Genomic DNA, 18,945 nt, shown 5'->3' with positions numbered 1-18,945 from the left:
TTGCGTTTAATTAGGTGCAAGTACAACAGATTTGGCTATATTTTATTTTTTTGCAACTTTTGCAGTTGAAACACTTTCAAAAAGCTAATTTTAAGCAATTTGTAAAGTTAAAGAAGTAGAAAGAAGCCAAAAAAGTGGCAGACATCATCCTATTGGTTGGCTTCTCCTCTATACTATCGATATCCAGATAACGTTACGTTTGAAAGGATGCGTTGCCATTAAGCCGATGAAAAATCAATATAAACACAATTTTAATTTGTACAAAATACATTTTTAATTAGAAAAAAAACCAGCTTTGTTACGCGCAAAATCGTCGGCACGGGCGTTAAAAGCGGGTTATTCGTCGTAGGTCACGCCGGAGGAGAGTCGCGCAATATCGAAGTTTTCCCTCTTTTTCGCCGGTTTTTATCCGGAAAAATGAAAGGATTTTACTCCAATCTCGTACAGAGAAGGTGAAAATGTGGAAAAAATGCATCTTTAGTAACCGCATAACGTACGAAGTAGGCAGAAAATGAAGGGAAGCCCTACAACAGGGATCTACGTCATCTACCCGAGTTTCGGTGTTTAAAGTTTTACGGGGGATAAGTTGAAACGATCGCCATGAACGAAAACGATAACGAGGACCCTTCCGACTCCAATACGTTATCGTTCTTGCAGAATTCTGCAGAAAACACCTTCTCCTTCCTCGATCAAGCGGACCAATTGGGCTTTCAAGGAAGCAAATACTTGAGTGAGTAATCTCTGACGTGTATTTCTGCTAATTTAAGAGATTTTAGCCCTTTGTAACGGTTAGAAACACGCGCACTCCTCTTACCTGCCTAGCGTTAGAGAGGGTTTCCACCCGTTCTCCTACCCACATTTAACGCAGCTAACTCAATTTGTTGAGCAAAGAAGGAAATTTAATTAAGAAGTGGTAGTTGCCATGGATACCTCATATATCGGTCTCTATGACGACGCTTGTTTGGTTTCCAAAGTTCATTTAAATTAAGAGCGATCCTCCGTTGATTCCGCATTCGGAAAACGATTCGAAATTTTCGGCAATTTATTTTTTCTAGCAGAAAACCTTCACCCGCTACCAGAAACCCCCTTGTTTCAAAGGTTGGGTGTTTTCTCGTGTCCGTAAGAAATTTCGTTATCGTGTGTTGTCTTTAAACGAAGTACAGTGGTTCCTCTCACCAGGAAATTCTCAAATTTCCTGTTAAGTCGGAGAACAGCTTGATTTCTTATCTCCATGTTGATGGCCATTAAGAGTGCCCTCAACTTGAATCTAACGTAAAAAACGCTATACCCGTTTTGTAAACCGCAGAATAGTTAAAATTTATAAATCGGGTGTTATCGTTTTCCTAATTATAAGATGGTCCCGTTAAAGCGTATTGATGGTATAAGGCAGCGCAACACGTGGGCGATCTGCCCACGTCGTAGGACTTTGTGGGTGTGGGAAATTGGTCCTATTCCGGTGTGAGACACGTGAAGAAAAGTTGCCCGCGACTAGCCTGCTAGTGGAGGGCCGGATGGCCGAGCGGTAAAGGTTAGCAGCCTGCCGCCCTGGGGGACCCGGGATCGAATCCGGAAGGGTCGAAAAATCCCCAGGAATTTTTCGGGGGGTGGTCCGTCAAGATATGGCACATTATGGCCGAACCCATAATGTGCTTGCTATAAGAGGCCCTCTTAGTGCCCACAGGGCGGAAAGAGTTAAAAAAAAAAGTAATTATCAGGAGTTGATTTTTGATGATTTTTCATATGCTGCAAGATGAGGATTTCGTTTCTACTCAGTATTTTTATACGTTGTATTCCGCACAAAATGTTGTATAAAAATAGTTTAGTGTTATTAAATATTAATTGTTTTGTTAAAGATTACGTGAAATTTTAAATATTGATGAAAGGTATATTTGGTTTGCTTTGATGGAATGCCGCGATGCAAAGCGTGCGATCTGCCAAGTGGGAGGGAGACTTTCTGTTGGAATCCGACTCCTACTTAGATGTTAAACACCAACAAATTCCTGAAATTTTCACAGGGCAATACCTATTTTACTAAAGAGTTTTGTCTCGGAAGACCACTCGGCAAAGAAGGGCGAATCTGCAAAATTGGTCTCGCAGTGGCCGAGTGGATAAAACTACTGAAGACTGGTAGTTGGTCGTAGATTCGCCTCGCTAACGGACTGGCCGCGTGGACTTTTCCATGTTGTTTTCACGTTTGTAATACCTAAATAGGTGCCAGTTTCCTGTAGAAAGTCCTTTCGAGAGGCACCCCCTTAAGTGTCGTGTTGTATCCAAGCAAACCGCGGAATTGGATCCTTCAACGGCAGAGCATTTCTTATTCGCCATCTTGGAGGCCAATTCATTTTTTCTCGCTGTTAGTTGTGTTTGAATTTACGTGCTCTTTTCGAACAGTTTAAGCAGCGTCTAGTTTACTGTTTTGATGTTTCGTGAACCTCGTGTTTGCTATGATTTTTGGTGATACATTGTTCATGGGTGAATGGGTTGCTCTTCACGATTTAAAAAAATCGAACTTATTAGAAAATTGATATGCTTTATTTATAATGTTTACCTTTCTTACATGCAGGATTTGTTCGAAACGAATGAAAAAATAATTTATAAACATTTTTGTAGACTTTTCTGACATTGCTTCCTCATTGAATAACGAGTTATGTAGCTTTCAATCCACCGTAGAAACGGATAAGCAATCTTCTGTCGATGAAAAACGTGAAGATTCTCAAACAGTAGAAGTATATAACTCGGAAAGGTAAGTTGTATAACTGAATCTTAAATAGAGGAGCTTAGATATTGAGAGATGTCTCTCATTTAGCCCATCGACCAGCAGTGGAAAGAGAAAACAGAGAAGATACAGAACCACTTTTACAAGTTATCAGTTGGAGGAACTGGAGAGGGCATTTCAGAAAACTCATTATCCAGACGTCTTCTATCGTGAAGAATTGGCTTTGAAGATCGATCTGACTGAAGCGAGAGTTCAGGTATTTTCTATTATATCTGTCGGAATGCAATGACTAACTAGAAAACCCATTTACACATTTTTCTTAAAGGTTTGGTTTCAGAACCGAAGAGCAAAATGGAGAAAGCAAGAGAGATTAGTCAATAAGCATCAGTTCTCACAGGAGGGAGCCGAAGTAACTGAGGCATTACTAAATTCTTCTTGTGACACGGATTTACTTCAAGAAGTAGAAAGTAAGTTGCACAGACTCGTCGTGCCTTCCACAGTGGACGATTTTAACAATGGCATATTTTCAGGCGCGTTGTCGACTCACCAAATGGATCTTCCGGCTCTTTTAGTGGATCAACCTTCATCCACTACTTTTACCTTCCCCTTATCCAACGTTTATCTTCCTGGCAACATCAGCATCGATTGGAGCCACTTTTGCCACAGTCAGCATTTGGCCTGTTTGGCATCTCAGGAACCTCTATCCACCGAAACTGATGTAGTGAAATTGGCTTTGGCGGCCGCAGAAGAGAACTGTGGATCTCTTCTGGATGCCCCTTCCCCCTGTGAAGAGAAGTTGTGCCTAGAGGAGTATTCCTCCTCCACCAACACTCACTTTAATCTGCCATCTTTGGAAGGTTGCACGCTCTTGGATGCTGATCCAAGTTAACTCAATGTCAATCTTTTTTGAGGATTATTTATTTTTAGATTAAATAAACGATCTTTTCTTTCTAAAATGTATTTTTGGATCATTTTCCTCACTGAATTCTGCTTTTTCAATATTAATAGTTCCTACAATATGAGATAAAGGATGAATACTCGTAAACGGATCATCAACGTAAACATTAAATGGAGAACCTTTCGGTGTATATGAATTACTAAATATACAGTTTTCCATTGTAGTTGACATTATCACTAAATCCCGCGACAAATACTCTAACTAGGGCTTGTGGGTAGATCTCGTTACTATATACATACAGTATATCTTTTTAGTTGAAGTACTTCGGTTTATGCCATTTGAGGCGAATAAAGGACAGCACTAAATAGAGGTTCAACCGAGAAAGTTAATTTTTACAGTAAACGTAATCATTGTGTTTACGTAAACACACACACCCTGTGTATTCGAGATAATGGGTTAAAATTAGGGTTGATAAAAAAATAAAATACAAGTTTTAATACAAAACAAATCCGACTAAATTACAAATATTTGTGTACATAAAAGCTATAAACATAATAAAAGTCACTCTACATTCCCGTTAGGTGACTTCTCCCTGGAGGAAAGCTCCATACTGTCGAAGGCTCGATTATGGATTCCTTCTGTCTGAAGGTCTTTACCGGGTACAATCTGAAATTTGATTATGTGTTAAACTAAACCTGTGATAAATCGATATGAATTGGAACAATGAGTTACTCTTACTTCGTTCTTGAAGCGCTCCATCCCTAATTTCTTCCTGACTGAACGAGGTAGAGAAGAAAATATATCTCTGACAACGGGCGACAATAAATTGACGTCCAAGTCCTCTGCTTTTGTGTACCCTGTTAGGAAACTTACTAAAATCCCTACTATGACTCCTACTATACATCCGATAACGCTGTACCACATGTATGACACTCTATACAGTGGAAAGATGTCTTGGCTGCAAGAAATAGCTGTTAGAATGGGAGGAGGAAGATTATGAAAAGCAAATTGGGTGCCACTTACTTTATTGTTGATCTGGTTGGCTGAGTGAAATTTGATTGTGAAGTAATGTTCAAGTATAGAGGTAGACAATCTTGCACCGAAACGGGTAACTTTTCAAAGTAAGGCTTGTAGATGAAAGCGCCTATGCCCATCCAAAAAGAAATGCCCAAACCGGCCAACACACCTGCTAATGCGCCCTAAAAAGTAAAGTTTATGGTATCATTTAGGTGAGAGATTGCTAATTCTATTGTCTATGGTTTCGGGAGAGATTCTAGTATAGGAAGATTAATGATGTACAAACCAAATATTTCATTTTATTCGTGAAAATATATCTAAAAGTTATCCCAACGAATAAAAGCATTCCATTGAGAATGATAGCCAAATTTTTGGCCGTTTTGATGGCAATTGCAGAAGAATATTCTAAGAGTTGGCACCTCAAGAGCCGCTATTTATCTCAAAGAACACCAATCCCACATTTCCTGGATGATGTGCCATGCTTTTTTTATAGTTTGGAATAATAGCATTTTGGATGCTGCTGAATATATAGATAACTCTTCGAGTGTGAGTGTACTTACCGTCGAATTGATCCAAGGAAAGAACATTCCCATTGTGAACATGGATAACATAGGACCTCCCACCATACCAAAAATACTAATGGCAGCCTGCAACGATAATTAAATTAAGTTTTACTTCAGTTAAATGCCGAATTGGAACGTGAATTAGGCTAACTTACACTCAGTATGTTTCCCATTTGGCGTGCCACAAGAACCAAAAGAATGGCGACAATTCCATACAAGAAAGCTAGAAATAACAATTAGGAATACATGGAACACGTGATTGTGATCACAGATTAAAATTATGAATAGTAATTACCTAGAATTTTCGAAAGTCTCGTGGCCGAAATTTCAGACAAGTCGGGTTTTATGTAAGTTTTGATCAAATCCTCTAAAGTGATGGCCGCCAAGGAATTAACACCCGAGGAAACTGTGCTAAGCGCTCCACTGAAGACTCCGGATACAAAGAGTCCGGGAATTCCGGGAAAATCTCCTAATATCTCCATGACAAATAAGGGAAATAACTGGAAACAGAAATTTATTAAGCATTAGAAGGGCTGCAATTCAATGTGGAGGTGGTTAAATGGGAAATTCGCGTATGTAACTTGACGTCGATATGCACCTGATCCGGAGCGGAGACCCTCTTCACCATCATCGGATCGCATCCATGATATTTGCCATAAATAACCAATCCGGCAAGACAGGCTAATGAAGTCAGCAAAACTAATCCAGGTAAATTGATCCAGATCGTCCTTTGAGAAGTAGAAAATCACATTCGATAATTCATAATTATGTTGATAGGGAAAGTAGATTTTTCAGGGAAGGAAGAGGGAAAATTACCTACTTCTGAGCAGCCTTGAGGGAGGGCAGTGCAACATAACGCTGGATCATGGCTTGATTGCATCCGTAAGTGGTAACCCACATAAAATACCCTCCGATGGCTAAGTTCCATACGGTGTGACGTGTGGTGACGTCTGTATCGAAACTGAAACGTAGGATAAGATCTGTGACATCAACATTCGTCAATGATGAAAATAAATGAAAACGTCATACTTGAATAGCTCTATTCTTCCCGAATCGGCACTAACTTTGAAAACGTGCCTCATCCCACCAATATCGGTGGCACCCTTTGCAACAACGGCTATCATAGAACAGTACATCATTATCACCTGAAACAGGTCGGTCCATACCACGGCTTTCAGTCCACCCTGAAATTAAACAATTGCCCGTCACGTGGGAAAACCGTTTCTTTGTTTGATACAAGGAAACAAACATTTTTTTTTTCACGTCTGGACGAGGAAATACAATCACTTGTTACCGAGTGTGGGGAATTTTCCCTTAATAGCCTTTTAATTATGGTAAAGAACACCGGATCTGTCTCGTTACTCGTCATACCACAAACGGTAAAGTATCAATTAGTAACGAAACTAAATTTACAACCGGATAATAGGGAGAGGTTCCAATTTCAAAGCTCATAAATATGTAAGTTCTCAGAAAATATTATTGTCACGAAAATCGTGAATGTATCGTGTCCTTACGTGGTTTTGTTTCCCAGAAAATTCGAGTAGAAATCCTTTTCGTGGCATACTTACTATTGTTGTGTAGAAGGTGCATACTAGACCAGTGGATAACACTGCGAACCACAGACCAATTCCAGTAACTGGAAGTAATAAAATTCAGTTTTAACACGTGAAATTATACAGTAAAATCTTAGTTTACTTAATTAGCATAACTTGTCGAGCCATTTCTATAAATAGTGGCATAGTTTTCGGGGGGTCTAAGAAATGGCACGGCTTGTCGACAGTTTGTAGACACGGAATAACTCGTTAGAATTTAAAGAAACCTCACAGTTTATCCAAATTATACACACGAATACAGTCGATAAATTGCCAAGAAGTTACGCCATTCTTGTTACTATAAGTTCTTATCTATGGAAGTTAGAAATAATTGAAAGTATTCACGGATATTAGGAAACTGAATGCCTTAAATTGAGTCTGTAAACATCACTTAATCGAAAGTTAAGTGTGGGTTGTTAGGAAACTTAATTTGTGACCGAGTTATGATAAGTGGAGCGTGTCCATGCGAGAGATCACGTGACCGAGAAGATCCTGTCGGTCCCAGAAAGTGATGGGATGGCTGGCGGGGCTTATAAGCGCGTGATTTGTCTCGAAAGGCATTCTGTCTAATGATAATTGCGTCGTAATTAATAACCACGTGTAATAATGATAAACGAATATGATATAGTCTATTTGTTACCTAATATGGTCTAGTTATCTTCCTAATTTTTGCTATCGTAACGTGACTGACGAGAGTTGGAACCACACGGATTTTTCGTCTATTCAACAATAGGGTAATTCACGCGGTCATTATCAAGGATGGAACTACCTGTATCTCGAAACAGAGCGAGATGTGTCCTACTCAACCCCTTGTTCTAGAATTGGCGTTAAATACGTTACGAAGGAAATCGATATCTGCTGTCGTAACGTTTTTTCCAGTCGAAATAATTCGTCGAAACAAGGATGAATTAAAGTAAAGAATTAATAAATATATTTATTCATCCGTTAACATTCATATTTATTAATTAATTCATCCTTTAGTAATATATTTACTAAAGGATGAATTAATTCACCACCCCCTCCAACAGATGGAAACACGAGAATTTTGCTATTTGTATTGTAATACGTGAATGTGTCAAGTGCAGTAACTTACCTTGGGAGAGAGCCAAGGATGGAGCGTAGAGGACAATCGCCATATACATCAGCTGTAGGGAAATTAATAGCGTGTCACTAGTGTCAAATGAGAAATTCGAGTATAGAATAGTTTCACTTACCATGTTTAAGGAAAATATGGTAGATGCTATAGATCTCAGTATCCGATTGAAGCGTAGCTGTAGATACTGCAAATATAGAAAACCAGTTACGCGTTATTCAGATTTTAATGTTACGTTATTCGATCGCGATTTCCCTTTACAAGAACACAAATTCCATCGCTCGTTTCTCCTGTTACGCTATCGGAGACTACAGATAAAGATTAAGAAAATTGATAATTTACATTCGTATTATATTCCAGCGTTAAGAAATAAAAGAAATTGTCTGTACGAAACGGTTTGATTTACTTCTTATACTTTCTATTATTGTGATGGTAATACGGAGCCGTTATCGTTATTAGTGGCACTCTACATCAGTAAAAGCATCACCGTCCGCGAGTTGTACTCGCGAAAGTGAAGCTCCATTTACAGGTATGAACACACTGTTATTTTATCGCTATGTACAGTACAGTACACAGAAGGGAAGTTCTACACGCTCCTGTGTAATGAAGATAATAGTGTAGAAGCTCTGTATCAAGAAAACAATAGCCTGAAAGAAGTTCTTGTGTCGAGAAAATAATAGCCTGGAAGAGCTGTACCGTTAACAATAACGGAACTGTGTGCCTTACTTCTAATGCAACACTTCCTTTTAATTTCGGAAGTGGTAGCATTTTATTTCCGGTTTTTCCGGCAAGAACCGGAAATAAAATGCTACCACTTCCGAAAAACAAATCACAAATACAATTCTGATTGCATTTTTGAGCGAGTTGAAGTTTTATGCTTCAATAATAAAAGACAGTAATATAAAATGGCGGGTTTTTTCAGTTTTTAGATGGGGAAAATGACTGAAAACTGTGAAAGTGATAATGCAATAAAAGTGAAAATGAAACTCATAACCAAACTCGACACAATTAAAGGTAAAAGTAGCAGAAATATTTCGCTAGATATTTAATTTCTGGTAATATCGGATTACAGACGACCAGATTAGAATTTCGAATGTCTAAATCAAGACTTTAGGTGATGAAAAATTCCATAATATTTAGGAATTTCATCACCCAACAGGAAACTAAAAGAAATATTCTTTCTATTCATTGGATTATGCACGAAAATGGAAGGTCTATCGTCGATTATTGTAAGCGATTATCGTTACGACACACGATTGTTATTGATTTAATAGCGAAATATCGAGGGAAATGACGTAAAACTTTCGTGACACGAAGAATAAAATTTTTATTGAAACTACATCCGTTCATTCTGTGCGTAAAGTAGCAGAAATAATGAGGATGATCGACAAGGTCGGGGTCAGTCGAAGATGATGGAAAAATCCACTTTGTTTTCTTTTTGCTCCATCACTCTGTGATTTTAATATACTATTTTGTAATGGCGACTCCACCCTTTGTACCAATATCGGTTAAGGAATAAAACTTCCTGTTTTCACGATCGTTAAAAAGAAGTTTCGTAACGTTTCGCTCTCTGGAATGGGGGAAGGAGGAAGCGGAACTTTTCAGTGTGTAAGTGATTTAAAAATACCGTGCTCGGTACGGTTCTGTCTTATCCTTTGCTTTCTATAGAATGAGCCTCGCTGGCTCCCTTAATTATTAAACCTTCGATGACTTGCGTGATGAGGATCGTTTCGTCTTTTAGGTCATTTCGATCACAAAATAGTTCTGAAACTATCGTGCGTGTGAACACTTTAAACCGGAAAACACTGGGAAATATTGTGTTTATACGAACTTTTTCGAATAATATCAAATTTTGATAAGTTGAGCCTCGTATTTTTACATAAACAAATGAAACTCAGCCCTCCAGCCATGTTGAAACTCGGCTGATGGTGTGAGTTTCATTCGTAATGGACAAGATGTATACTGTCGATCATCCACGAACAAATGTGATCCAATACTCATAATTTTAGGCCCTCAGCTTTCTAAAGAAGGGTCTAGAAATTGCTTAACGCTCAGTAACAGCTTTAATCGAGGAGTTGTTTAATGCCAACATCCTTCGTTTCGGTCCCTCATCGTCGGATCCTTCATCCAACACAATCAGAACGAAGATGCTAACGTGCTATTATTAGGTGAGTTATGAGAAAAAAATATGAGAAGAACTAGTTACACGAGTTGTTGAAGACCTACAAATTTAATTATGGACATTTTAAACACTAGCAGGGGGATGAGAGCAGGGAATTCAAAGCCATATTTTAGTATTAACATAATCTAGCGAGGAAAAAAAAAAGCAATAATATTAGGTAAGCGTAACAGTTACGGTGTTAAACCGTGAAGAGACGAAGAAACCGCGAACCGTTAAGACGATAACAGAAAAATACAGTATTGTTACGCTGGTCGGACTTACCTCGTGAGCGCTGGTGACTCCCAGATTGTAGAAGACCGGAAGATAAAGGTAAGCGGATGCGGGTATCATCATCAAGAAGCCGAGGCAACACACGACAAACATGGTACCATTCTGGTACACTTCGGCAGGTACACCAAGCAGGGTGACGGCCGACAGGAAACTGGCTAAAACGGACATTGCTACAGGGAAGACTTTCATGTTCCGGTTACCCAGGAGGAATTCTTTGGTGGTTTTTTGCTTGTCTCCGCTGCACGCATAGTAGATTCCTATGGCAGCCGACACCAACAACATGGCCACGAACACCACGTAGTCGACGATACCGAAGCGCGCCACCTCAACCTCGACCATGGTTTGATACTAAACGTAAACCTGTCGCAACTTTTAAGTACCCGCGACGCTCCGATGGTACTTCCTGAGAAAAACCCGACGGGTCTAGCAACTTTAGTACCGCTACCCGACGACAGATGGTGCTAGCGAAGAAAGTAAGGTGTGACATAATTTATCCGGTTTCTCGCGTAACGCGTAAAACCTTTAGGTATAATTTTAAGAAAAATTACTCGTCTTATGCCTAACTCGCCAATTAGCACGGATAATCGGGTGTGGCCCCCTGTTTATTTTAACACGAGCGTACCGCAATTAGTAGAGGTCAACTGAAGGTTCTTATCTAGAAGGGTTGAAGGGTTTTTATTCATCGTTAGGACATTTAACTTTGCGTGTAAGAGAACGAGTCCGGTGACTATAATTATTAAGCACTTTATTTGACATTAAATAAGAGGTTGAAGGTGAAAAAAAAGGTGCAAATCTTCTACGTGAACTGCTCTATTCGGGGGTTGACGTAACCTTACAAACGTGTTTGCTTCTCGTGTTTGACGTCGTCTTCGTTTGTGACGAAACCTCTGTTGGATATGCCATTACGATCCGACTTGTAATCATCGTCTTCCTGTAATGAGTGACGTAAACGGCTTTTAATTGTGACGTCACGTCAAACGTAGTATTCTACAGGTGATCGAGGTGTAATGACGTGACAAAAACTCACTTTTCTTTTTAATTCATTAGAGTTTGCTGTGTTATTTTTGGAATTTGTAATCCATAAATAGGAGGCGAGTAATTGTGTTTCGATTATTATTAGAAAAAGAAAAAAATTGCGATATTTTAAACTCTGTTTTTTCATCCAGTTCATCCTGTTACGAGTTAAACAAGTCTTAAACACGTAAAAATATACTTTTAGAGCTTCTTTTTCTTATTATTTACTACAATTTATCAACTGATAAAAAGGCCTTTAAGTACTCTAAAATCGCAATTTTGCACTCCAAAACCATCCAAAATTGTACTTTTAATTAATAAAAGAGTTAAAGAAGTATGTTTTATACTAAGAGAAAATTATAAAAAAGTCATTGCAAAACTCGTTTTCAGTTCTTTTATGAAAATAAAATACTATTTTTAATGCTCGTACACTATATATTCGTATTGTTATACTCTCATTAAAATACAAAAACCTGTTTGATTCCTGCAGAATAACGACTTATTTGTTTTTAAAAAGTACCTTTTTAGGAATTTAATACGAGAATTCCTATGGTTATTTGTTCATTTTTAACTATTTTCCGAGCTAAAGACGTTTATTTCCCATCTTTAAAGCTATTTTACTGTATAAAAGGCGCCCTTTTCTATACCTTTAGCCATTACTCGCCACATATTTCGTGTCTTAATTCCTCTATTAAAAATACTTAACAATATATATTATAAAAATTCTATTTTTTAACCTTTCTTAAATGTATTGCAAGCTGCTTATTTTCCACTCGATAAAAAGTCGTAAACTCTCAACACAATACCAGATCGTCTCATTAATTGTAGTTCACGTTCGGTACGTGTGTCTCATACAAGAAAGACAGCGACCGAAACCGAAGTACGTATTCTCAGAAGGGAAAACATTAGAGTAGACTTACTTTTTGTTGAAATTTCGGTCTTATTGGAGGGGGTAGAAGCTTGTAAAGGTCGACAATAGCTGGAGAAAGAAGTTTACAAGATATTTCTTCGGGTTTCTTCGCACCTGTGAAAAAAAAACGGCGTAAAATGTCACGAATCGCTTTGAGAAACAAGATGGCGGCGAAATGACTATTAAGACGTGATTTTTTCCGTTTTTTAACTTAATTTAGATTGTTAAGAAAATCTGGTAATTACTTCCGTATTTTCCACAAGAATATGCCAAAATTTTATATTAATTCGGGACCATACACAAGGATGAATTTTAGAATGATTCATGGCTTTTTGTAAGATGTAATACGAATATTGGAACTACTCCAATATGCAAGTCGTGAGAAGGGAGAAATCACTTGAAATAATAAACACTAGAATGTTTCGATTGTTATATAATTCAACAATTGCAATTTATATACAAACACGTTTATAAATTATACAGAACATCTCGTAATATAAGTGTCATAGATCATCTGTTCATATGCCAAAATCACCACTCGGAGAATTGCAAAATGTTTATAATTAACATAGGATTTGGTTATGTAATTCATTAAAATGCGACTTTACAGTATTTTACATATTAATTTGCATGCAAAACAATAAATTTTCGGATATTAAATGTCTTTTTCTTCAGTTCTTTTATGCTATTTATAATCAAAAATAGAAGGAGTTACTAATAAATATCATTGTCCAAACGTTGTATATAGACTATATATTATATTTTTATGGCATACATACTTCGTTTAGAATCTGTACCTGAGCAGAAATATGTGTGCACCCCTTTGAAAGAAAAGAGAAATGCTAACACATAAAGTTAAAAAAGATATAGCTCCTATTTAGATACGTGTTCTCTTGTTAGAAATATACAATATCTACAGAAGCACGTGTGGTTTTAGAAAGGTAAAAACACTATATAGAAGCTATTCACCTTTCCTTACAATAGAAAAGTACACTATATGGAAGCGTGGATACATTGGTACGGTTATAATTTGTTTTCTCGGAGCTAAACAGACACTTCATGGCTAACCAAATACAAATTAATGTCTATAGAACATAAACAGCACATAGAAATATCCTAAATAAATAGCTTATTACTGAATTTACCTGTTATCTACGACTGCTGTAACAAGAATTATGGAAGAATGTTTTAGTCACGTGTTTGCACAGTCGTTAATCGGTCTGTCACGCTTTACCTCCAATTACTTCAATAAAATAAAAATATTATCTTGTACAACCACTCGAATGATTTTCGTAATAAACAATACCGTGCTGAACATTTTTTACTATTTTTTAATCTGCTGTTTTTCATTAAAACGTGGTAACACAACAAAAACATCTTATAGATTGTTTACAATAAATTTATTTTCATATTTATGATATTTTCACAGTTCAACAGACAAAACGCCAGTCATCCTTGTCATACTTTCAGAAATTACCTAGCGAATATATGAAATTTTAGTAGACTAACCTGTACAAAAACTGACTATTAATCCTACTATAGTGCACCAGAGACACCCTATGACGCTGTACCAAACGTATGACACTCTATACAGAGGAAATATATCTTGACTAAGGGAAAAAAACAAGTTTCAGCATACGTTGACGTAGTAGTGATTAAATTGTTAAAATCAACACTTACTTTGTGCGCACAGTTGTAGTGTTGCGCATGATAGTAGTGACGTTGAGTAGAGCTTCTGAACAACCTTGTATCGATACCGGAGCCTTGGGAAAGTAAGGTTTGTATATAAATACTCCGATCCCGATCCAGAAAGAAACAGCTAATCCACTTATAAATCCAGTAGCTGCTCCCTTGAGAAAGAATTAATGTAAATATATTAGTTTTATATAATATTGTCGAGCGTTAATACTACAAAAATCTACCTTAGGACCTACTTCTACTATAGATACTGTCCATAAATCCGCTTTTATGCAACAAAATCATAACTCACCGTGCTGTTAGACCATGGGAAAAACATTCCTAAAGTGAACAAACCTAGTAGAGGGCCACCAATCATGCCAAAAATACTCAAAGTAGCCTTGAAATAGAATACAAACAATAAATATGACTGACTTTAATGTATTTACTACTCTGTGTGACATCTCGTAATGATTTACCTGAAGCACATTTCCCATGTATTGAGCAACTAAAACTAACAAAATGGCCACTATACCGTACACCAGAGCTGTAATAAATTAAAATAAATAAGAACGACGAGTATATTATATTTTTTAAACAATTCTTATCCCATTTACCTAATATTTTGGTGATTTTAGTCGCTTTACTCTCTGATAAATCGAATTTGAAGTAAGCTTTTATGAAATCTTCCAGAGTAACCGCTGCTAAAGAATTAACTCCTGAAGAAACAGTGCTATAAATAATAATCGTAACAGGATTAAGAAAATAAATACTACACGCGTAATTAAATACTTCTAAAGCATTGTACAATACCTAAGAGCACCACTAAAAATTCCAGAAACAAAGAGACCAGGCAATCCTGGAAAATTTCCTAGAGTATCCATAACGAAGAGGGGGAACAGCTGAGGAAAATATCAATGCAGATGCTTAAAATTAGAGTAGTCTTCTCATTGTTCTAATTTTAATTTGTTCTAGTTTATTGTAATGGATAATTTGTATGTTTATTTCGAAATGCAGTAGAAACTCGATTATCCAAACATGACGAAACCATAGGTCTTTAGGACAAACGAAATTGTGGATAATCCAGAAATTTGTCTGTTTCTGTGTTTTGGATACATCAAGCACCGTGCATTTAAAGTCTCGCAAACAATAAGTATTGTATTGCAATTACTGTATTTGAAGGTAAATTAATTTACTCAAAATCTAACGTAATGTTAATGTAACGTATGACCTAGTTTCGCGGCGCTACAATCGACAGATCGCTATTTACAGTTACGTGAAGAGTTTGGTCTCTGTGTATTATACTTTGTGTTATGATCTGTTTTTATTTATTTATTTTTGCAAACCGTTTCGGATAATCGAGTTTCTACTGTACATAAATAGTTCACTATAGAATTACCCAATCAGATTCTGTTCTAGATATAACGATGCACACTTGAAACACTTAAACACTTAGAACAAGTGCTTTATTGTATTTATATCACGTTATGTTTATTTACTTACATGATTTAATACTAGGAATTACTTATATTATAAACTTATTGTCTAATTTTAATAATTACCTGATCGGGTGCTTGAACTTGTTTCGTTAATATCGGATCGCAGTCGTGATATTTTGTGTATACAACCAGGCCAGAAAGACCACACAAAGTTAGCAGCAGAGTCAAAGCGGGTAAATTGATCCAGACAGTTCTGAAAGATTTATATTCACAAAATACATCTCAAAGAGTATATCCAAGGTATACAACTTACTTCTGAGCAGCTTTGAGGGTAGGTAGACTGAGGTATCTCTGTACCATAGCTTGATTGACTCCATATGTCGATAACCACATGAAGTATCCTCCGACTAGAAGATTCCAAAATGTATGTCTTTGGCCGATATCTGTGTCGAAACTACAAATATTTCTTGTGTAAAAGTAGTGTGAAGGCAGGTATTTAGGTTAAATTGAAGGAATTACTTAAAAAACTCGATCCTTTTTCCGTTTACGCTGGTCTCCCAAACTTGTCTCATACCTCCCACATCATTGGCACCTTTGGCTACTACGGTAAACATGGAAATGAACATCATCAAAACTTGAACCAGATCGGTCCAAACTACAGCTTTCATTCCTCCCTAAAGAAGAGAAACAAGGCCTGGTGTAAGGAGTTCTCAAAATGTTAAAGGAAATCCAACGATACTCACGATTGTGGTGTAAAATGTGCAAACAATACCCGTCGACAAGACAGCGAACCAGAGACCAATACCTGTAACTAAAATGTTTGAAAAACAATGAGGCTCGTGCTTCAGTGTTTTTATCTTTATGCGAGCTTCCAGTAATTTAATCCTCGTTCAGGAAAACGTGTCACAATACTCCGGATGCACTAAACGTTACGCAAAGCGTCAAACCACTACACTTACCTTGAGACAGAGCTAGAGAAGGGGCGTAAAGTACTATGGCCATGTAAATCATCTGAAAACGAAATCAAATTAGTGGTGAAACCAATCGAAATTCTATGACTTCTATGAATTAACAATACAATACTTGCCATTTGAAAGGCGAAGACGGCAGAAGCCATGCTTCTGATATACTTGTTAAATCTTAATTCCAGGTACTATAATGTAAAGATGAGTATCAGTTTAAGAGATTTTAACATAAATAGTTTAATTAAATTTAGAAAAACTCTTTCGAACGAAGCAGTATATAAATATATAAAACCTGTAAGATTGCATTTATATAAAGCGTTAAGAAATATAAATATATCAAAGAATTATAAAAACAGGAGGATGTAAAATATAGAAATAGCTTGTGGGCATTAAATAACTAAATTTCCTTACGTTGTTGGCACGTAAAAACTTCAAGAACATGTAATTCGTACAGTTCAGAAGAGCAGAAACGAGGAGCATCCTTTGCATTTCTGATGTTCCTCATTTCGTAAAGATCAGCACTCTGATTGGTTCAATGTTCACGAAGTTAGGTATTTAAGAAAAATCAACATTAATTGAGATCGTGTGTCGTAAATTTGGCACACACCTGTTTAAATTTCCTCTAAATTTGTGAATTTACGTAAAAATTAAAGGATCTGTGTTACGATTCTTGTTAAATTAATAGAGAAAAAACCAATATAAAAGTGGTATATATATTCAACAGGTATGAAAGTGGAGAGTAAGTAGAATTTCAAGAAGAAAAAATAAAAAGTTTGTTAAGTATATAAATAAATGTAATTCGCAGTAATGCAAAAATGCTCTTTACTTTGTAGAAAATTTTAAAAAAACAATGAGTTTGGGAGGTAAAAACACGGAAAAAATCATGAAAACCCCCCATATTTGTATAGAAAGAGGATAACTATAGGAATTATTCTATGGATATCGTGATAAAAGATATTTAAACATGGCATATAATTTAATTTAAAAGATGACAGTTTGATAAAAGAGTTAATCACGTTCTAAAGGTTTAGTGGTATTTGTACGGATCATAATAGAATAATGTTTGACATACTAACTACATAATTACATAAAGCAAACACACAACAATATAATTCTATTCCAAAAGGAAGCTTATTATACTATGATCAATGATAAAAATGTATACATATAATTACTTCCCGTTACGGCTCGAACCAAGGATGATCTTTGAAAGCGTCAAGGCCAGCGATGTACCTGCGTGGCACAATTTTTTAAGGTAATTTAGTAATTAAAAACGAACTCACCTCGTAAGCACTGGTTAATTTGAGATTGTAGAAAACTGGAAGATACAAATGAGCAGCAGCCGGGACCATGAGGAAGACGGAAATCCCGATCATGGTATAGAGTGTGCCGTATTGGTACATTTCTGCCGGTAGTCCCAAGAGGGTGATGGCCGAGAGAAAGCTGGCCAAGATGGACATGGCCACAGGAAAGATGCTCATGTTCTTGCTTCCCAGGAGGAACTCGTTGGTGGTCTTCTGTTTCTGACCGGTGCAAGCGTAGTAGATACCAATGGCTGCCGATACTGCTAACATGAATGCAAATACCACGTAATCCGCCACGCAGAAGCGATCGGCGTGATCTCGTTCGGACATTTTCCTGACAAATGACAGAACCCCCGACAAAATGCGAGTAATACAATAGAATGGATTATTATTTTACGTCATTCGATCACGTGGTTGGCATTGTTTCTACAAGTAAACGAGGAGGGACGGTTTGCTGCAATTTAAAAATTTATGTTATGATGTGGTAAATTGCTGAAAAGAATTCATATTGCGGAACTTTCCAAATTTCCTATAATTTATTTTGTCTGAAAGGCTTTGAGGAAAGTTCGTGTTGAAAAACGTGCATTTATAGAAGTCTCCAATGACCTTATGTTGGAACTCTTTCTAACCGATTCAATATACGGTTAATTTTAGCTCTTGTTCTCACTTTCTCGTAGAAACTCGCTAATTTTATTTTCACAGATTCTTTATTTTTCATATAAATATGCTCTATATAGTCGACTATATCACACAAGTCCATACGATTAAGCTCTTTGCAAAAGTATGCAAAAATTGATGCGTAAATTTAATAGGAATTTATTGGATGATTATACATTTACATAACGCACTTAATTATACTTTCTTAACTATGAGATTATTAAATTCACTAAGTTACTTAAGACTTCATTTGACATGGTTAAAGGCATTTATAGTAGGAGGAACACCTTGTCATGTATCAACCTTCGGTTGTTAAATCAATGATGACCCTTGAAGAACACTCAAAGAAGTTTCTGTAATCAGTGAGCGGACATAACTGCCTCATTTTCTTATTAATGAAACAGAAAATAATTGCAATTATTAATTATTAAAAATGCCTTCATTAATTAATATTTTCGGTGGAATTATATATATATATATATTATAATCTGAATAAGAATTAAATGAAAGTAATCTACATTAAGTCTCCTCCATTTTGACTCCACTACACCTCACTCTAATCTACAATATCTTGTCCGAACTTTACAAATTTCGAAGTTACTACTACTGGATGGGCAGACATTTTGTTTTGAGTTCTCGGTTAATGTA

The 18,945-nt window shown here is 36.7% G+C and overlaps 2 protein-coding genes across 2 annotated transcripts; one reads left to right on the top strand and one right to left on the bottom strand.

The window, feature by feature from the left end:
* Window positions 1–37: 37 nt before the first annotated feature.
* LOC136970354 (homeobox ARX homolog alr-1-like) lies at window positions 38–3,672 on the top strand. Its single transcript, XM_067264785.1, has 5 exons — window positions 38–730; window positions 2,611–2,743; window positions 2,807–2,972; window positions 3,042–3,183; window positions 3,247–3,672. Exons 1-5 carry the CDS (start codon window positions 601–603, stop codon window positions 3,603–3,605), a joined length of 930 nt encoding a protein of 309 aa, XP_067120886.1. The 5' UTR covers window positions 38–600; the 3' UTR covers window positions 3,606–3,672.
* A 410-nt stretch (window positions 3,673–4,082) lies between these two features.
* On the bottom strand, window positions 4,083–18,177 carry LOC136970352 (sodium-coupled monocarboxylate transporter 1-like). Its single transcript, XM_067264783.1, has 26 exons — window positions 17,620–18,177; window positions 16,459–16,524; window positions 16,331–16,382; window positions 16,115–16,182; window positions 15,891–16,045; window positions 15,685–15,825; window positions 15,495–15,624; window positions 14,746–14,834; window positions 14,550–14,665; window positions 14,412–14,479; window positions 14,246–14,332; window positions 13,936–14,105; window positions 13,765–13,865; window positions 12,266–12,369; window positions 8,001–8,066; window positions 7,880–7,931; window positions 6,763–6,830; window positions 6,224–6,378; window positions 6,015–6,155; window positions 5,793–5,922; window positions 5,490–5,694; window positions 5,350–5,417; window positions 5,192–5,278; window positions 4,638–4,813; window positions 4,353–4,572; window positions 4,083–4,280 (listed from the first exon to the last, which is right to left on the bottom strand). The coding sequence occupies exons 1-26, from the start codon at window positions 17,968–17,970 to the stop codon at window positions 4,176–4,178; spliced, it is 3,171 nt and encodes a 1,056-aa protein (XP_067120884.1). The 5' UTR covers window positions 17,971–18,177; the 3' UTR covers window positions 4,083–4,175.
* Window positions 18,178–18,945: the final 768 nt, after the last annotated feature.

This window comes from Centruroides vittatus, unplaced genomic scaffold (genome assembly GCF_030686945.1).
Source record: "Centruroides vittatus isolate TY-2023 unplaced genomic scaffold, ASM3068694v2 contig_1924, whole genome shotgun sequence".
In the NCBI taxonomy this organism is placed as follows: domain Eukaryota; kingdom Metazoa; phylum Arthropoda; class Arachnida; order Scorpiones; family Buthidae; genus Centruroides; species Centruroides vittatus.
The sequence above is the reverse complement of the archived record's forward strand: the minus strand, read 5'-3'. Positions and strand labels throughout refer to the sequence as shown.

Coding starts and splice junctions, on each gene's coding strand:
- LOC136970354 (XM_067264785.1), top strand. CDS start 601: ATGAACGAAAACGATAACGAGGACCCTTCCGACTCCAATACGTTATCG. Junction 2,973..3,041: donor TGACTGAAGCGAGAGTTCAG/GTATTTTCTATT, acceptor TTTTTCTTAAAG/GTTTGGTTTCAGAACCGAAG. Junction 3,184..3,246: donor TTTACTTCAAGAAGTAGAAA/GTAAGTTGCACA, acceptor GCATATTTTCAG/GCGCGTTGTCGACTCACCAA.
- LOC136970352 (XM_067264783.1), bottom strand. CDS start 17,970: ATGTCCGAACGAGATCACGCCGATCGCTTCTGCGTGGCGGATTACGTG. Junction 14,106..14,245: donor TCCCATGGTCTAACAGCACG/GTGAGTTATGAT, acceptor TTCTTTCTCAAG/GGAGCAGCTACTGGATTTAT. Junction 5,279..5,349: donor AAATGGGAAACATACTGAGT/GTAAGTTAGCCT, acceptor TTATCGTTGCAG/GCTGCCATTAGTATTTTTGG.